At 35.0% G+C, this 15,572-nt stretch overlaps 1 protein-coding gene across 1 annotated transcript in view; it reads left to right on the top strand.

Moving 5' to 3' along the window:
- APLF (aprataxin and PNKP like factor) overlaps positions 1 to 15,572 on the top strand; it is a 37,644-nt gene that overhangs the window by 16,955 nt on the left and 5,117 nt on the right. The window contains 6 exon segments of the mRNA XM_087922263.1: positions 1,422 to 1,539; positions 2,876 to 2,955; positions 5,125 to 5,525; positions 9,091 to 9,213; positions 11,730 to 11,776; positions 13,930 to 13,971. Of these exon segments, the coding sequence (XP_087778389.1) occupies positions 1,422 to 1,539; positions 2,876 to 2,955; positions 5,125 to 5,525; positions 9,091 to 9,213; positions 11,730 to 11,776; positions 13,930 to 13,971 (811 nt within the window).

Raw genomic sequence — 15,572 nt, 5'->3', positions numbered from 1 at the left:
TATTTCTGTCATATAAAGAGTGTGATTACCAGTGAAGGAGTTAGGTTGAAAGTATATCTCTTTACTGTGAATGGAATAGTCTTTGTTGAACTTGCTGGGATTTTTTAGAAGTCTTTATTGGGGCTGGAGTATAAAAGCAACATGGATAGGGAGCAGTATGGTATTAAGAGAGGAGAACTTTGTTCTTAACAGAGTTACGGCATGCACTTATGAAATAGCAATAGCAATAGCACTTAGACTTATACACCGCTTTATAGTGCTTTACAGCCCTCTCTAAGCAGTTTACAGAGTCAGCCTATTGCCCCCAACAATGGAAGGATGGAAGGCTGAGTCAACCTTGAGCCTGGTGGGATTTGAACTGCCAAATTGTAGGCAGCTGGCTGCAGAAGTAGTTTGCAGTACTGCACTCTAACCACTGCACCACAGAGGCCCTTATGAAATGTCTAACAAGGGATATTTTCTCCTCTCCCCTCCCTTCCCCTTCCGAGAGCCAGTTTGGTCTAGGGGTTAAGGCTCCAGGCTAGAAAGTGGGAGACTATGAATTCAAAAGTCCCACCATAATCATGAAAGCTAGCTGGATGACTTTGGGCTAGTCACAGTCCAGCTCAACTTGCAGGGTGATTGTTGTGAAGAAAACAGGAAGAGGATGGTGTAATAAATAAGTTCACCACACTTTTAGATGTGTTACTTGTAAAAATAAGAAAGGCAGGATACAAAAAAAACGACTCTTGGTAGGTTGCCTACTCTGAATAAAGAACAATACTCAGTAAAAACAGAGTAACAGATCACAGTCATCTAGAAGAGAACAGAAACCAAATCAAACAACAACAATAACCAGTAGCCCTCAATTTATGATCACAATTGAATTTTGATTGTAAGCCGTTATAGTCATAAATCGAGTCATCACATAACCAGACTCAGTTTTATAACTATTTGTACAATGGTCATTGAGTTACCATGGTCATTTAGCAAATGTTTTGCTTAATGTCCATGGCAAAACTGCACAAAACATGATCACATGACTATGTGATGCTGCAACTAATAAATGTCAGGCAGCTGCAAAATACTTGACTTGCTATCATATGATTGTGGGAGTGATGCAGCAATCGTAATTTCAAGGATGGATTGTAAATAACTTTATTTGAGTCATCATAACTATGAATGGTTGTTAAGCAACTGATTGTGAGTCAAGGATTATCTGTACTTCAGGGCCAGGGAAAACAGTTAGGTTTTCAGGGACTTTCAGAACATCCATACATGAGTTGACTAGGGCATGATACAGTTGCATAAATATAGGACTATAAGGTATATTGTAACAATATTATGGCAATTATGGAAAAAGATAGCCATTGATCTCATGTGCATTTTTCTTTTTTAACCTCTGTGCAAAATATATAATAATATAATTCCTTTTTTTGAAGTTTACTGTTCCAAAAAAAGAAGAGTTGAGGCCTGCTCAGCGAAAAAGACAGCTTCCAGAATGGATGGTGCCAGCAGATCTAATGGTTTCAACTCAGTCAACTTCAGCCTCTAAAAATGGTAAGTGTAGAGACATATTTGCTATGGAAGACATCATAGCAGTTGTCTTTCCTAAATTCTCCTTTTGGAGTTTGGAATAATAGAATTTCATTTACTTTTGCTTGAGATTAGACACTGTGTCAACAACAGAATTGAGATATGTAGTGAAGTTACTCCACTGAGGTCAGATAAGACCAGCATAATCAGGATTTTGTACTATGTTGATTATAAAACATTGTTGCTTACAAATATAGGACCAACTAACTAGATTTCTAATTTTTTTTGTTTTCCCAAATTTTGTTCTATTGTACTTTACTAATTTATTTGATTCTTTTTGTTAGTTTTTATTATTTTTATTGTTTTGTTTTAAATATGATTTTACATTGTGTAAACCGCCTCGAGTCGCCATGGGCGAATAGTTGGCAATATAAATTAAATAAATAAGTAAGTAAGTAAGTAATGAGGTGGTAATCAGACAGGTGATAATCCAAAACTAAAACTGCACTTTTTTTGCTTTGAATGGCGCCAGTATACTTTCCACATTTTTTAGCTTTTATTATAAACCAAGGAGAATGGTTCTGAACATTTGTAATAAAGAGTTAAAATTAGTATGCACTAGTCAGTAATAATTTTTTTAAAGAAATAAATCTCTGACTTTATGAAGAAGACCGGGAGAAGTTTGTCATTATGGTACAGTAAAGTGTAATTTATTCATTCAAACATGCTCTTTGAGTAACTATAGACATACTGCTGAAAATTGTATCTGTTACAATGATGAATGCTTTTTTAATACATGTAAATATTGGTGGAGTATACCTATAACAGTATTTCTCTACCTCAACAATTTTAAAATATGTGGACTTTTTAATTCTCAGAATTCCCTAGTCAGCATGAGATACACTGATCTGTAACATATACATATTGTTATACATATAGCTATTACATACATATAGACATATAACTATATTATGTGTATATATGTGTGCATGTTTACACACGCACACACACACACACACACACCAATATATACACATAGTTATAGTTATATGTCTCTATATATGTAATAGTTATATCACCTATATTACACATTGATTTTTGGATTCTTCGACAAAACATTGTTTTGTGCAGACTGAGAAGCATTACATTACATTTCATCTCATATTAGAAATATTCAGTTTTGCACAGTATTTTACAAATCATTAGAATTGGTCTTAAACAGAATTTTGATACATTGTAATTTACTATTTTTAAAACAAGACAATATGAAATCTTTCTAATACGTGCAGTTTTTTATAGCTTAGATTATAAAATTGTTCTGTTCAACAGAGTTTATTTTATTTTTTAAAATTCAAAATAGGTAGCAATGAAGAAGTAAATCCAGGTATAAGTAAAAAGCAGAAAATTCTTGAAAGTGAAGATCCTGTCCTTCAAAAAGAGGTATTCCTTTCTATTTTTTCAATTAATGCTTCATATTATTAATATACTGGGTTTTGCTATTTTGTTCATGGAAATGCATAATACTTATAAGGAAGAACCTTATCAGTAAAGAAGCTATCAAATATCAGGACCAAGAGGGTGGTTTGCTGCAGTCCAAATGGTTCATCTTGTTTTCTATTTCCGAAGCATATAATAGCCAATTCATTTATTTCAAGCATGTTTCTATTTTCTTCCATCTGATGTTTTGTGCTAGTTTTTTTTTCTCATGAAGTCACTGATTGCTTTTCATGCTATTAGAAAAGTCAAAAATGAGATACGTTTAGATACAAGCAGACTCTGTTTTTTTGTTCTAATGCTAGTAATCTCAACGGAAAGGATTAGTGAAAAGGGCTGATGGACCATTGCCCTAGTATCACTGAGAATAGCATCCCATTTCATTTCATATAACTGGTCATTATATTCTTGCAAATACTAGTCCTTAGTGAAGCTGAGAGTTACAAGAATGCTAGTCAATTACTTTTTGACTTACATTTGACTTACTTTTAGGCAGGAAAAATCAAAGGTACAGATTAGGCGAGACCTGGCTCAAAAACAGTAACTGTGAGAGGAACCTTGGAATCCTAGTGGATGATCATTTGAATATGAACCAGTAGTATGCAGCCGCCGCCTAAAAAGCTAATACAATCCTGGGTTGTATAAACAGAGGCATAGACTCACGATCACATGAAGTATTAGTGCACTTTACCCTAGTAAGACCACACTTGAATACTGCAACCAATATTGGTCACCATACTACAGAAAAGATGTTAAGACTGTGGAAAAAGTTCAGAAAAGGGCAACTAAGATGATCAAAGGCCTGGAGATTAAACCATATGAAAAATGACTGCAGATTTTGGGTCTGGTTAAGTCTAAAGAAAAGAAGAATTAGGGGGTGACATGAAAGAAGTATTTCAGTATTTCAGGGGCTGCCACAAAGAAGAAGGGGTCAAATTATCTAAAGCACCAGAGGGCAAGACAAGAAATAATGGTTGGATACTGATCAAAGAGAGAAGCATGGAATTAAGGAGAAACTTCTTAACAGTAAAGACAATTAATCAGTGGAACAATTTGCCTTCAGAAATCATGGGTGCTCTTATCACTTGAGGTTTTAAGAGACTGGATAGTCACTTGTCTGATACTGTATAGGTTCTCCTGCTTGAGCAGGGGGCTGGACTAGAAGACCTCCAAGGTCCCTTCCAGATTCTATTCTGTTCTGTCCAAATGTCATAGTTCTCATGGCTCTATGATGCAGACATATGTCTGAGTGGCCAGGTAATTTTTGTTATTATTGCTTTGATAATTTAAGGTTAAAATAGTGTCATGAAGTCTATAAAATATAGTACCCTTAATAAGATTTATATCCAAATGGTGCCATTTTGGTCATATCTTTTTGGTAACTGGATCCAAGAAAAGCATCTCAGTTGAGAAGGGAATTTGAGAACCACATTTCCCTCAAAGTGGCAAGTCCACATTAATTTTAATAGTTCTGCAGTGCAGATAAGAGAGTCCTCATTTAAGGATTGCCACATTTTCAGTTCTTAATACTATCTAGTCACGAGGGCGCACTTTGGGTTGTGTATTTTTCAGCACATATTAGAAACATGTATGGCCGATATTGGAACTTTAAATGTCCAAACTTTTGTTAGCTAGTGGGAATTATTCTTGAAATTATTTTTGCGTATTGCTAATTAGGCACTCCAATGACTTCCCTTTTCTGTTTGTTCCTTGAACTAAATTCTGGTTGTGACTACTCTCTTCTATCCAAATTCATTTTTTAATCTCAGTTTCCAGATCTTACTGTCAAAATCAGTCTCCTTTCTCATAATTCACACTATTTTGCTCAGGTTTATGATTTTACCATCTTGTTTTTGCGGGGGAGGGTGTTTGCTAATTTTCAACTTTCTTTTAATTCCTACATTTTCCCTTAATATTGTTATCCTTTATTCTCTAGCATTCATTGTCCTCATAATTGTTTTTCTTTGTGTACATAAAATCCATGAAGCAGAGACCTGTCTAATTTTATTATGTCATGATTAATTAATCTATCTTAGTTAAACTATTTTCACATAAATAACAGTAAATTATAATCTGTTTCATGAACAATTTCATACCAATTTCCACATGATATAGGGGTTATTTACTAAAGATGTTGCGAAGAAGATGCCAAAGAATGGAAATAAAAAAATATCTCAGAAAGCTGAAAGTTCGTTTGAGCAATTTAACAATCAGCTGGATGATGAAGAGCTAGACCTGGACCTCAAGTCAGATGGACAAGCATCTCAGCCTGCTCAAGTACATTCAACAAATACAAAAGAAAACAAATTGGAGAATATTAACTCTAAACCCAGGCAGATTTATAAGGAGAAGCCATCACAATCATTACTCGATCAGGGTGATATTCAAGAGACTACTCTGAACCAGGCTGTTGGAATAGATACGTCAAATATAATGGAAAGTCAAGAGATGCAACAGAGTTCTCACATAAACAAACCCCAGAGGACTGCTTGCCAGTATGGGAAAAGCTGCTACAGGTAAAATCAAGTTGTTAAACTTCTAAATGGCAATTTACTGGTGCATAGCCATATAATCTGTGGACAGCGGGGTTCTTTTTATTTTATTTATATTTAAAATCTAAGCTGTTAACAGACTGTATTTTGCTTCTGTTAAATACTTTGCTGAGTTAGTGCAAAAATAACTGTATAGCATTTAGACTTATTTATTGGTCCAGAGTGCTCTCTGAGTGGTTCACAAATGTCAGCATATTGCCTCCAACAATCTCAGCCCTTATTTTATCAATCTTGGAAAGATGGGAGGATGAGTCAACTTCGAGCCGGTCAGGATTCAACTTCTGGCTGTGGGCATATACTACACTGTAACCATTGTGCCACCAGGGCTCCTATAAGGCACTAACAATCGTACAGCATGGGAGTTCGGCATGCTTCCATTTGTTTCTGTTGAGTAATGCTGTTCACCTCACATTTTTAAAACAGATATTTAAGTTCTATAATAATAATAATAATAATAATAATAATAATAATAATAATAATAATAATAATAATACTTCTTTATTTGTGGTCACAGACCAAAACACAAGTACAACAAAAGAACAACATGGGAAAATTAGTCATGAATAATTGGTCACCAAAAACTTGACTAAGGGGAATTACAGCGTTCTCCTCTCATGGTTACAGCTCTTAAAAAAAATTGGAAACCTGAGAAGTGATGTATAAGGAGCCATCCCCTAGACAATGTAAGAACAAATCACTAACATTGGGTCTGGAAGGGTCTGTTTCAAGGACAGAAACTTAGATCTGCCTGCGTTATACATAGGGCAATATAAAAGGACATGCTCCACAGTTTCAACCTCAGCTCTGTCACAGGGGCATAGCCGCTCGTTAATCGGGAGCCTCTTAAATCGCCTATCCAGTAGTGCTGAGGGCAAGACATTAAAGTGAGCTAGGGAGAGAGCTCTTCTATACTTGGGAATGGTTAGAGTGTAAAAATAGGAAGCCATCCTCAGTCCGTAATTATTAAATTGGCTGAAGATCAGTGGGGAGCAAGTTTTGTTAGCTCTGGCTTGTAGATATTGCCAGTCAATGTTCTTTTAATATGTAATTTCAAGATCTTTTCCTCAGAATACTGTGTATCTAAAAATTGAAATATTGCGATGTACAGCTTACTCGGTATTATGAATTAAATGACATGTGCCAGGTGATTTTAGCTGTTATAATTTATCCAAACTGTAGTAATATTGGAAATGAATGTCAACGTTCAGACAAAATAATGTTCAGGAATTTTTAAGAACCTATATTATAAATGATACGAGAGTGCAATCTGTTCATATAGTATGCACAAACTTACCTCTGCTCCAGAAGCTTAGACTGGAAGAAATGGTAGGCGAAAGAAAATATTGAAATATGATGGTTTTCTACTTATTTTCATCTAAATGGATTGAGTTTCTTATATAAAGAAACATATAGGGAAGAACTATCTATACAGGTAATCCTCAACTTAAGAACATTCATTTAGCAGTTTTAAATCATGTTTTTCAGTGCTGCTATTAATTATCAATAATAGTTCTGAAAAACATGATTTAAGATCAGTCCTTTTTTTTAGGACTATTGCAATGTCCCTGCAATCATCTGATTACCCTTTGGGCACTGGGATGTATTTATGACAGTCATAACATCCTAGTATGTGTGATTGCTCTGCAGCCTTCCCAGCTGGCTTCCAACAAGCAAAGTGAATGGGGGAAATTGGATTCACTTAATGACAGTGGCAAAAAAGGTTGTAAAGTTTGTCAAGGTCATGTGATGATTCACTTAACAACTGCATCAGAAATTTGCATTAGTGATCAAAGTTCCATTCCCAAGTGTGCGTTAAGTCAAGAACTACTTGCATATTGAAAGTTTATAAGAGAAATGGAATGTATCAAATTATTATTGCAGCCATTTTATTTGATTTAATACATCTGTCAAAATAATTTACACCACTGGAGCTATCTTATATTTATTGCTCTGAAAGAGGTCTCTGCACTTTTAAATAACTTCTATGGAAATGTGTATGGCTGTTGCTAGTATTTGTTTATGGGTACTACAGTTAGTTGCATAAGAGGTTTGTTTTGAGTTTTCTGTCAAAGCAGTTTGTCTCTTTGTAACAATAATTAAAAATAAGAGTATTTAATCATACATGGTTGCATCTTAAGGCTTCTGTTTGTGAATGCTATAAAAACACTTCTCCCCAGGCGAAGTTGATTCTCATTCTTTTATAATAAATGGTAGGGAGAAGAAAAAGGCAGAATGCCTCTTAAGAGAATAATAGTTTCTCTTTGCACACCAAAAGTAGATTGAAGCAATTAGAAGTTAGTCATTTGACAATTAACTATTGACTCTTGAGCAAAATCAGGTGCTAAGAGAAGTGCATAATATCAGATTGTGTTTTCATATTTTTTAAGTTTTTCCTGTCATATGAGGCACTTTGTTTCCATATGTGATTCTTACATGGTATGTTACAAGTACGATTGGGTATGCTTTGCAATCTATATGCATGCTTGTAATACCATGTAACAGTAGATGAACATAAATAATATCCTGTTAAATTAGAGTCCTGTTCCATCTTGTCCAGCAGTTGGTTCTCTCAGTGGTCAGCCAACTGCCCAAGAAAGCCTACTTGTCTCCCAGCAGGTGGCCCTCAGAGGCAGTCACATTGCCATCAAGGCTAATAGCCATTGATCCTCACAACTTCCTTGAAATTGGTTCAATCTTTTTTTTGAAGCCAGCCAAAATGGTAGCCAGCACCACATTCTTGTGGTAAAAGTATATGTCTTGACGGATGCTTCTGTGTTTTGAGCACATTTGATCTCTAATGCAGTAGGTAAATATAGCAAATCCACTATTGGATATTGCTATTCTTCGTGTGTTCACCAGGACTAGCATGGCCAGATGTGTGCTAGAAATAGAAATAGAAAGAGATAATACAATACAGAGCTTTATAATTCTGTAAAAAAAATTCAGCCTTTTCAGTTTGAACTGTTTCATGCTTATCTAACATAAGCTTTGTGTGTATGTGTGTGTGTGTGTGTGTGTGTGTGTGTGTGTATCTATCTATATCTATCTATCTATCTATCTATCTATCTATCTATCTATCTATCTATCTATCTATCTATCTATGGCATTCAGCTTTGTTCGGGTATTTTCCCACGTCATTGTAGTTGTGCTTTTAAAGTTGTAGCGTTTCGGCAGAATCTCATCTGCCATCATCAGGCTTCTGTATAGTGTTCATCTGGTATACATATATAGGTAGGTAGGTAGGTAGGTAGGTAGGTATATATATATAGACAGTTACCTATGTTCTGTGAAATTCCCCGATCCTGGCAAATAGTCCTATTTGGCCAACCCAGTTAGGGTAGGTTTCCAAAAGAACTACTTGCTTCCTTTGATTTTAATTGAAATATTTTAGTAATATATACTCCTTCTGTTTTTTATTGTTTTACTGTCATTCACATTAGTTAAACTGAATTAATATGGTATATTTCTCCCAGCAGCATACATTTGAAATGCGTCTTGATAATTGATCTAGTATTTTTAAATTTCACAGGAAGAATCCTATACATTTCCAGCAGTTTAGTCACCCTGGTGATAGTGATTATCAAGACTTAGATGCTTTAACTCAGGTTGATGATGATAGGCCTGAATGTCCTTATGGAACAGCTTGTTACAGGTAAGAATGATCATTTCAAATAATTTCAGAGTTTGGATGATAAATGTTTCATTTGCATGGTATGTCACTTTCTCCTGATTGACTCAAACATAGCACATATACAGGTAACCTTGACAACAGTTAGATTAGTAACTATTCAAAGTTACAGCAGCACTGAAAAATGTGACATATGACCACTTTTCACAGTTATGACTTTGCAGCATCCCAATGGTCATATGATCAAAATTCAGATGGTTGACAATTGATTCATATTTATGAGCGTTGCTGTATCCCAAGGTCATGTGATAATCTTTTGTGACCTTCTCACAAGCAAAGTCAATGGGGAAGCCAGATTTACTTAACAGTTGGTTTACTAACTTATCAACTGCAGTGATTCACTTAATAACTGTGGCAAGAAAGGTCACAAAATGGGGCAAACTCACTTAACTCACAATTGGACTCAATTGTGGTTGTAGGTTGTGGACTACCTGTATGTATTGAAATCATGTAGACCCAACTTTTTACCTGAATAAACATTACGTATGATTATCTAAGTTGTTATTAAAGATTCACTACAACCCCAAAAATAAAATCTAAAATACAAGATTTAAAATCACAGAAAAAAATACCAAAGCAAAAAGCAGTGAAGACCATTCACCCAACCTGTTGCTGGAAGGGACTATAACAGTTGCAGTCAAATACTGCCTGAGTGAATCTAACTAGACACAAGGGAGAGCCTTGTAAGAGCCTAGCTTATGACAATAAGAGTAGTGAGAAAGGCTTATTTCTCCATCCTTATTGCATTTTCCAGTTGTTGGCCAGTGGCCCTATTCAGGGCAACCCAATCCCTTCTGAGCTAGGTTGGATTGATGGAGCATCTTCAAGGTCCCTGTTAGATATAACAGACCTGATAGATATAATAGCTTAAGTGATTTGTCCAAGAAGACTTTTGCTATATATTCCAATTTTGTTGGTTGTAAGTCCTATCTTTAATTTATAGTTTACAGCAAAAAATTACATTTTAGAAAGAATCTGGGTGGGCCATATTTTAACAGCATAAGTTCTATAGAGTACATTTTTTAGCAGCGCATATTACAAATGACAATTATCCAGTATTTTTTATTAAACAGCTGATTAACTCCTATTCAAAGCTTTTTTAAAACTTGATTTTATATTGTGGCTTTTTTATATGACATATCTGGGATGATGCTCTTTTACAAAACAATGATGGAAATTTCTAAAACTTTGGAATATTTTAGCTGAATGTTCACCCTTTGAGCATGTGCTACTGGATCAGAGGTGATATTCAGCAGGTTCTAACCAGTTCTGGAGAACCAGTAGGGGAAATTTTGAGTAGTTTGGAGAACCAGCAAATACCACCTCTGACTGGGAATTTTACAGTATCCTTCCCCTGCCACGCTCACTAAGCCATGCCCACAGAACCGGTAGTAAAAAAATGTGAATCCCACCACTGTACTGGATAGAATTTTTGTCTGTCCCTTAAGTTTTCTTTTGATTTCCATATCAGCTATACCATCTGGATTCTTCTTTTTGTTTGCCATTTTTGTCTTTGTTGTCATGCAGAATTTGTTGGTTTTTATCTTTGGAAGATTAACTTTTTGTTGACTTTTCTGCAGAGGAAATTTTGTTACACTGAGGTGCCTATGGCAACAAGAATGCCTTTCAGAAAGAGGGTCTGAGAATTTTCCACCACTACTGAGCATCCATTTTGCTTCATTGATTTAGCAGAAAGACACAGCCAAGGCTTTTGTTCATTACCAGTAGCTCACTAAAAAGGTCACAGTAGATTGTTCCTCTAAATTCCCAACATAGGAAATAAGTCTTATTGTGATTTCAGCAGCTCGGGATTCCATAATGATAATTTCAGTACAAAAGTCATCTAACTGACTTTCTGTCATGACTCTCAGCAGAATTGGGTTTAATGGTTCAAGCTTCAGTAGATGGCATTCAACCATCCACACTGGGCAAATCTACTGTTCTTCCCTCAAAGTTGAACAGTAAATCAAACTCACCACCCCCACTCCCTGCAAATGTACTACATACCTTGCCAGCTAAGAAAAAGAAATATATATATATATCCATTGCTTTATTTGTGGAGCCTCCAATAATGCCAAGAATCAAGGGAGAACAGTTACTTCCCTTGCATTCTGAGCACACTATTTTGGTTGCAGGCCCCTAAAAAGACTAACATATTGCAATCTCTCCCCTCCCCCCAATTATTCTTCAAGGAGGAATCTTAGGCATAGGAACCTATGATAGATTGAGAAATATTTGAAACCTTTATCAGTAAAAACGGAACTGGCTAAAGTTGCCACTCCACTAGAAAATGAATGGATCAAAAGTTATTTTTTCAAAATGAGAAAATCATATTTCTAGTATGATTGTAATTGATTTGCTTCCCTTTAAAACAAAGATGAAGAATTATTTGCTTTGATTTTGATTTTTGTTTTCATTTGAAATTTCAGATGATTAGATGGAAACCCCAGTTTTATCTTCTCTAACTCTTTCTCTTGCAGAAAAAATCCACAGCACAAGTTGGAATATAAACACACAGCTCCTCCAGGTAAAGTGCTTTTATCCTAATGTATATGGAGAATACATTTTTCTTAATGTAACTAATGAGGTAAATTACTACCTGTGCTGAGGTAGTACTATGGAAGTGTTGTTGCTCATATAGTATAGTGCAATTCTGCTAGAATGGGAATTGATATGATTTTGGAAATTCTAACATTTCTTATTATAGTTCAGGTAGTTTGATTTGGCTGTTGTCTATAAATTAAACAAAAACAATGTTGCTTATTAAAACTACACTAATATAACACATTACAATATATTTTAGTAAAATTAACAGATATTAAAGATTGAACAGAAGTGTCATTTGAACCAAGTTTGGTGAGTATTTTGCAAATCTCAGATTACTTGCCAGCTAACAAAAGGTTTCTCTTCTGAGCTACCATACATTTGAATTACTGGAAGCACTTTTAGGTCCAATGGTTAAGCCAAACAAAAAGAATTCATGGCAAAATTGTTAATTTTTCCATCCAGCAGAATATTAAATCAAGCAGATTTAAGGACTTATCCATAAGTTGGCAGAAGCTATTAATTAAGCAATTGGCAAGTGAGAAGGATAAGATGGCCAGTCACAATAAGAGTGGAGAATTATATTTAAAATATTTTGAATTTTGTTGTCAAGGATGAATTTCTTCAGGTTTAACCAAACTTTCTTAGCATGAAATGAGGTAGCTGTTAAGTTGTAAAATTTAAAGCTACTATAGATTACTAACTACATTCCATAATGACATAAATTCACAAAGTTAAAGAACTCAGGCAACTGTGAATGAAAACTAATATAAGCCAAAAATTCAGGTGGCAAAGCAGTATGCGAGCCTCTACAAAAATTAAACCAGATTCTAATCTTAATGTGGAATTAGATATTCATCAGGGAAATTGCAGCAGGGATTTAAAAAATTAAACTGGACAGTTTTGATGGAATTGAATTATGGTGCTAGCACATTTGCACTTCATATAAAATATCACCAATATATTAAATATAATTATACACAGAGATTTTATTATTCTTGTTACTGGAGTAAAACTATTGCAGTATCAATATATAAAAAAGGAGCTTGCTGTATATGGTAAGAAAGATACAGGGGCAACTTTAGCAGGTAGGGGGAAGGGAATAAAAAGATGGTGGGCATGGCTATCTTTTTAAAATGTGGGATGAGATACATGGAAAAGGGGTAGGGCTTTGATGAAGTAGTTTTCATTGCCAGGGTACTTTTTTTTAGTAGCCCTATCTGTGTGGTTGCTATGACAAGCTATATTCCAGTCATGTCCATAGAAATAGCTTGAAAATAATAAAGTATAGACTTGCCATGGCAGAGCAGAGTATTTCACACTCTTAATCTCAATAAAAAACAGTGTGAAACAACGATGCCTCTCCTTTTTGCCACAAATCTTAACAAAATTTGAATAACACAGTCTCCTAGTACTAATAGGCAAAAAGATCCGCTTTGGTTCTTTCATTCTAAAAATACTTCAATCTCCTTTACAACTTAAGTTGGCCTGAGATGAAGTCTTCAAGCTCTTACCCTCTAAAGTACAGAGGAACAACTAGTTGTCAACTGTGATAAAAAGAAAACAATCGTTTTCTCCCAAAGTCCTGTCATCTGCTGTTTCCTATAAAAAAAATCAACTGTGTTAGTATCAATTTTAAGTACTTAACTATTTGCATATTTCTTTTCAAGTATGAACAGTCAAGTTCATCCAGGCCAAGAGCTGTCATCGCTTCCCATGGCTTGAATGCTATCTTTCAGTGTGCCAATTGCAAAGTAATGTTTATATCCCAGCTCCAACTTCTTACTTTATAGTCACATGCATTTCATATATTGCATAACGGAAATTTGTCCTTTGCCTGATTTGCTTCTTTGTAAAGTGTTTAGAATGCACACTTTTATTGGCCAAAAAATCCTGAAACTGGAAGAGCCCTGATACAGAACATGTTTGGCTATTCTGTGAACCAAAATAAATAAAGAAGTTATAAAGCCTCTTCCTGCGATTTGGTGGCAATATGAGAATAGTTAAAACTCCTCTAAAGAAGTGCAGATAAGTAGGAGAATTTTAACAGGTGTTCCCTTTCACTTTTCCGTTTTAATAAAATTCATAGCGGTTTGGGTTGTTTTATTGGTAATAATTTCTTTTTCTTTTCTCTAGAATCTGAAAGAAGGCAGACAAGATCAAAAATTACAAGAAAAGGTGAGACATTTTTACATTTTAAAAAAGCACTGCTCTAAATACACAGAGGAATTCAGTAATTAGCTTTGGTCACCATCCTACCCAGATAAATTAGTATAAAAATTACTAAAGCCATCATTATAAAACAAAGATAAAAATGCTTTGAGGGGAAGTCCCAGTTTGTTTATGTAGGTGACACTGTTCACAGGCCCTATAAAATTAGAAAGAAAGCGCATTTTTCTCAATATCCTATTGATATGGACGTGCTAGATATATATACTTTGTACAGGCAGTCCTTAACTTACATTTGTTTAGTGATCGAAGTTACAACACACTGAAAAAAGTGACTTATGACTGTTTTTCACACATAACGTTATATGATCTCATGATCAAACTAGGAGCACTTGGCAACTGGCTAAATTTATGACAGGTATACTGTCCCAAGATCATGGAATCACCATTTGTAACCAGATCAACTAGCTTCTGACAAGCAAAGTCAATGGGGAATTCATTTAACAGCCACATGATTCATTTAACAACTGCAGTGATTCAGTTATCTGTAGCAGAAAGGACCATAAAATGTGGCAAAACTCACTCCATAACTAAATGCTGGGCTTGATTGTGGTCATAAGTGGAGGACTAACCTGTATACCCTTAAAGAAGTTCCCCTTATGTGAATAATGACATATTTTAATCTGTTCATGGAGATCAACGTTTCTGTAAGTATACCAATTCTCTTAGGTAAAAAGAGATTAATTGTAATGCTTGGATTTGACATTTGGTTTCTTTTGTAAGCAGTTTGAGCCATAATATAAAATAGTGACCTTTTTATATACAGTATGTTTCTTGTGGCTTTGTAGACTAAGCTGTGGAACATCTTATCAGTTATAGAAATGACCTCTAATGTATCCAAATATCTATAATACATACTTTTTAGAGTAACTTGCTATTTGGAAACCAAATTACCAATAGCATTTTTATTGCATACATTTATTGGGAAAGGAAGAACTGAGAATTTGTATTTTCCCCCAAACATCTTTAGCATTGATGGCACACATGATATTAATTTATAAAATTTATTTACTTAACTGAGGCTGAGAAAGATGAGAATTAACTTAAAAGTTTTATGGTAAGAGTGAACAAATGTTTTCTAGAAGTGGGACAAACTTTTGGAAATTTGCTTATTCTGATAACTGAAAAAGTTCCATGTTTCCCTGAAAATAAGATTCTGTCTTATATACACTGCTTAAAAAAATAAAGGGAACACAAAAATAAGACATCCTAGATCTGAATGAATGAAATATTCTTATTAAATACTTTGTTCATTACATAGTTGAATGTGCTGACAACAAAATCACACAAAAATTATCAATGGAAATCAAATTTAGCAACCCATGGAGGTCTGGATTTGGAGTTACACTCAAAATGAAAGTGGAAAAAAACACTACAGGCTGATCCAACTTTGATGTAATGTCCTTAAAACAAGTCAAAATGAGGCTCAGTAGTGTGTGTGGCCTCCACGTGCCTGTATGACCTCCCTACAATGCCTGGGCATGCTCCTGATGAGGTGGCGGATGGTCTCCTGAGGGATCTCCTCCCACACCTGGACTAAAGCATCCCTC

Source organism: Pseudonaja textilis, chromosome 1 (assembly GCF_049901715.1).
Source record: "Pseudonaja textilis isolate UNSWEBS1 chromosome 1, rPseTex1.2, whole genome shotgun sequence".
Classification (NCBI taxonomy): domain Eukaryota; kingdom Metazoa; phylum Chordata; class Lepidosauria; order Squamata; family Elapidae; genus Pseudonaja; species Pseudonaja textilis.
Note: the sequence above shows the minus strand (reverse complement) of the source record. Positions and strands in the feature narration are given on the sequence as shown.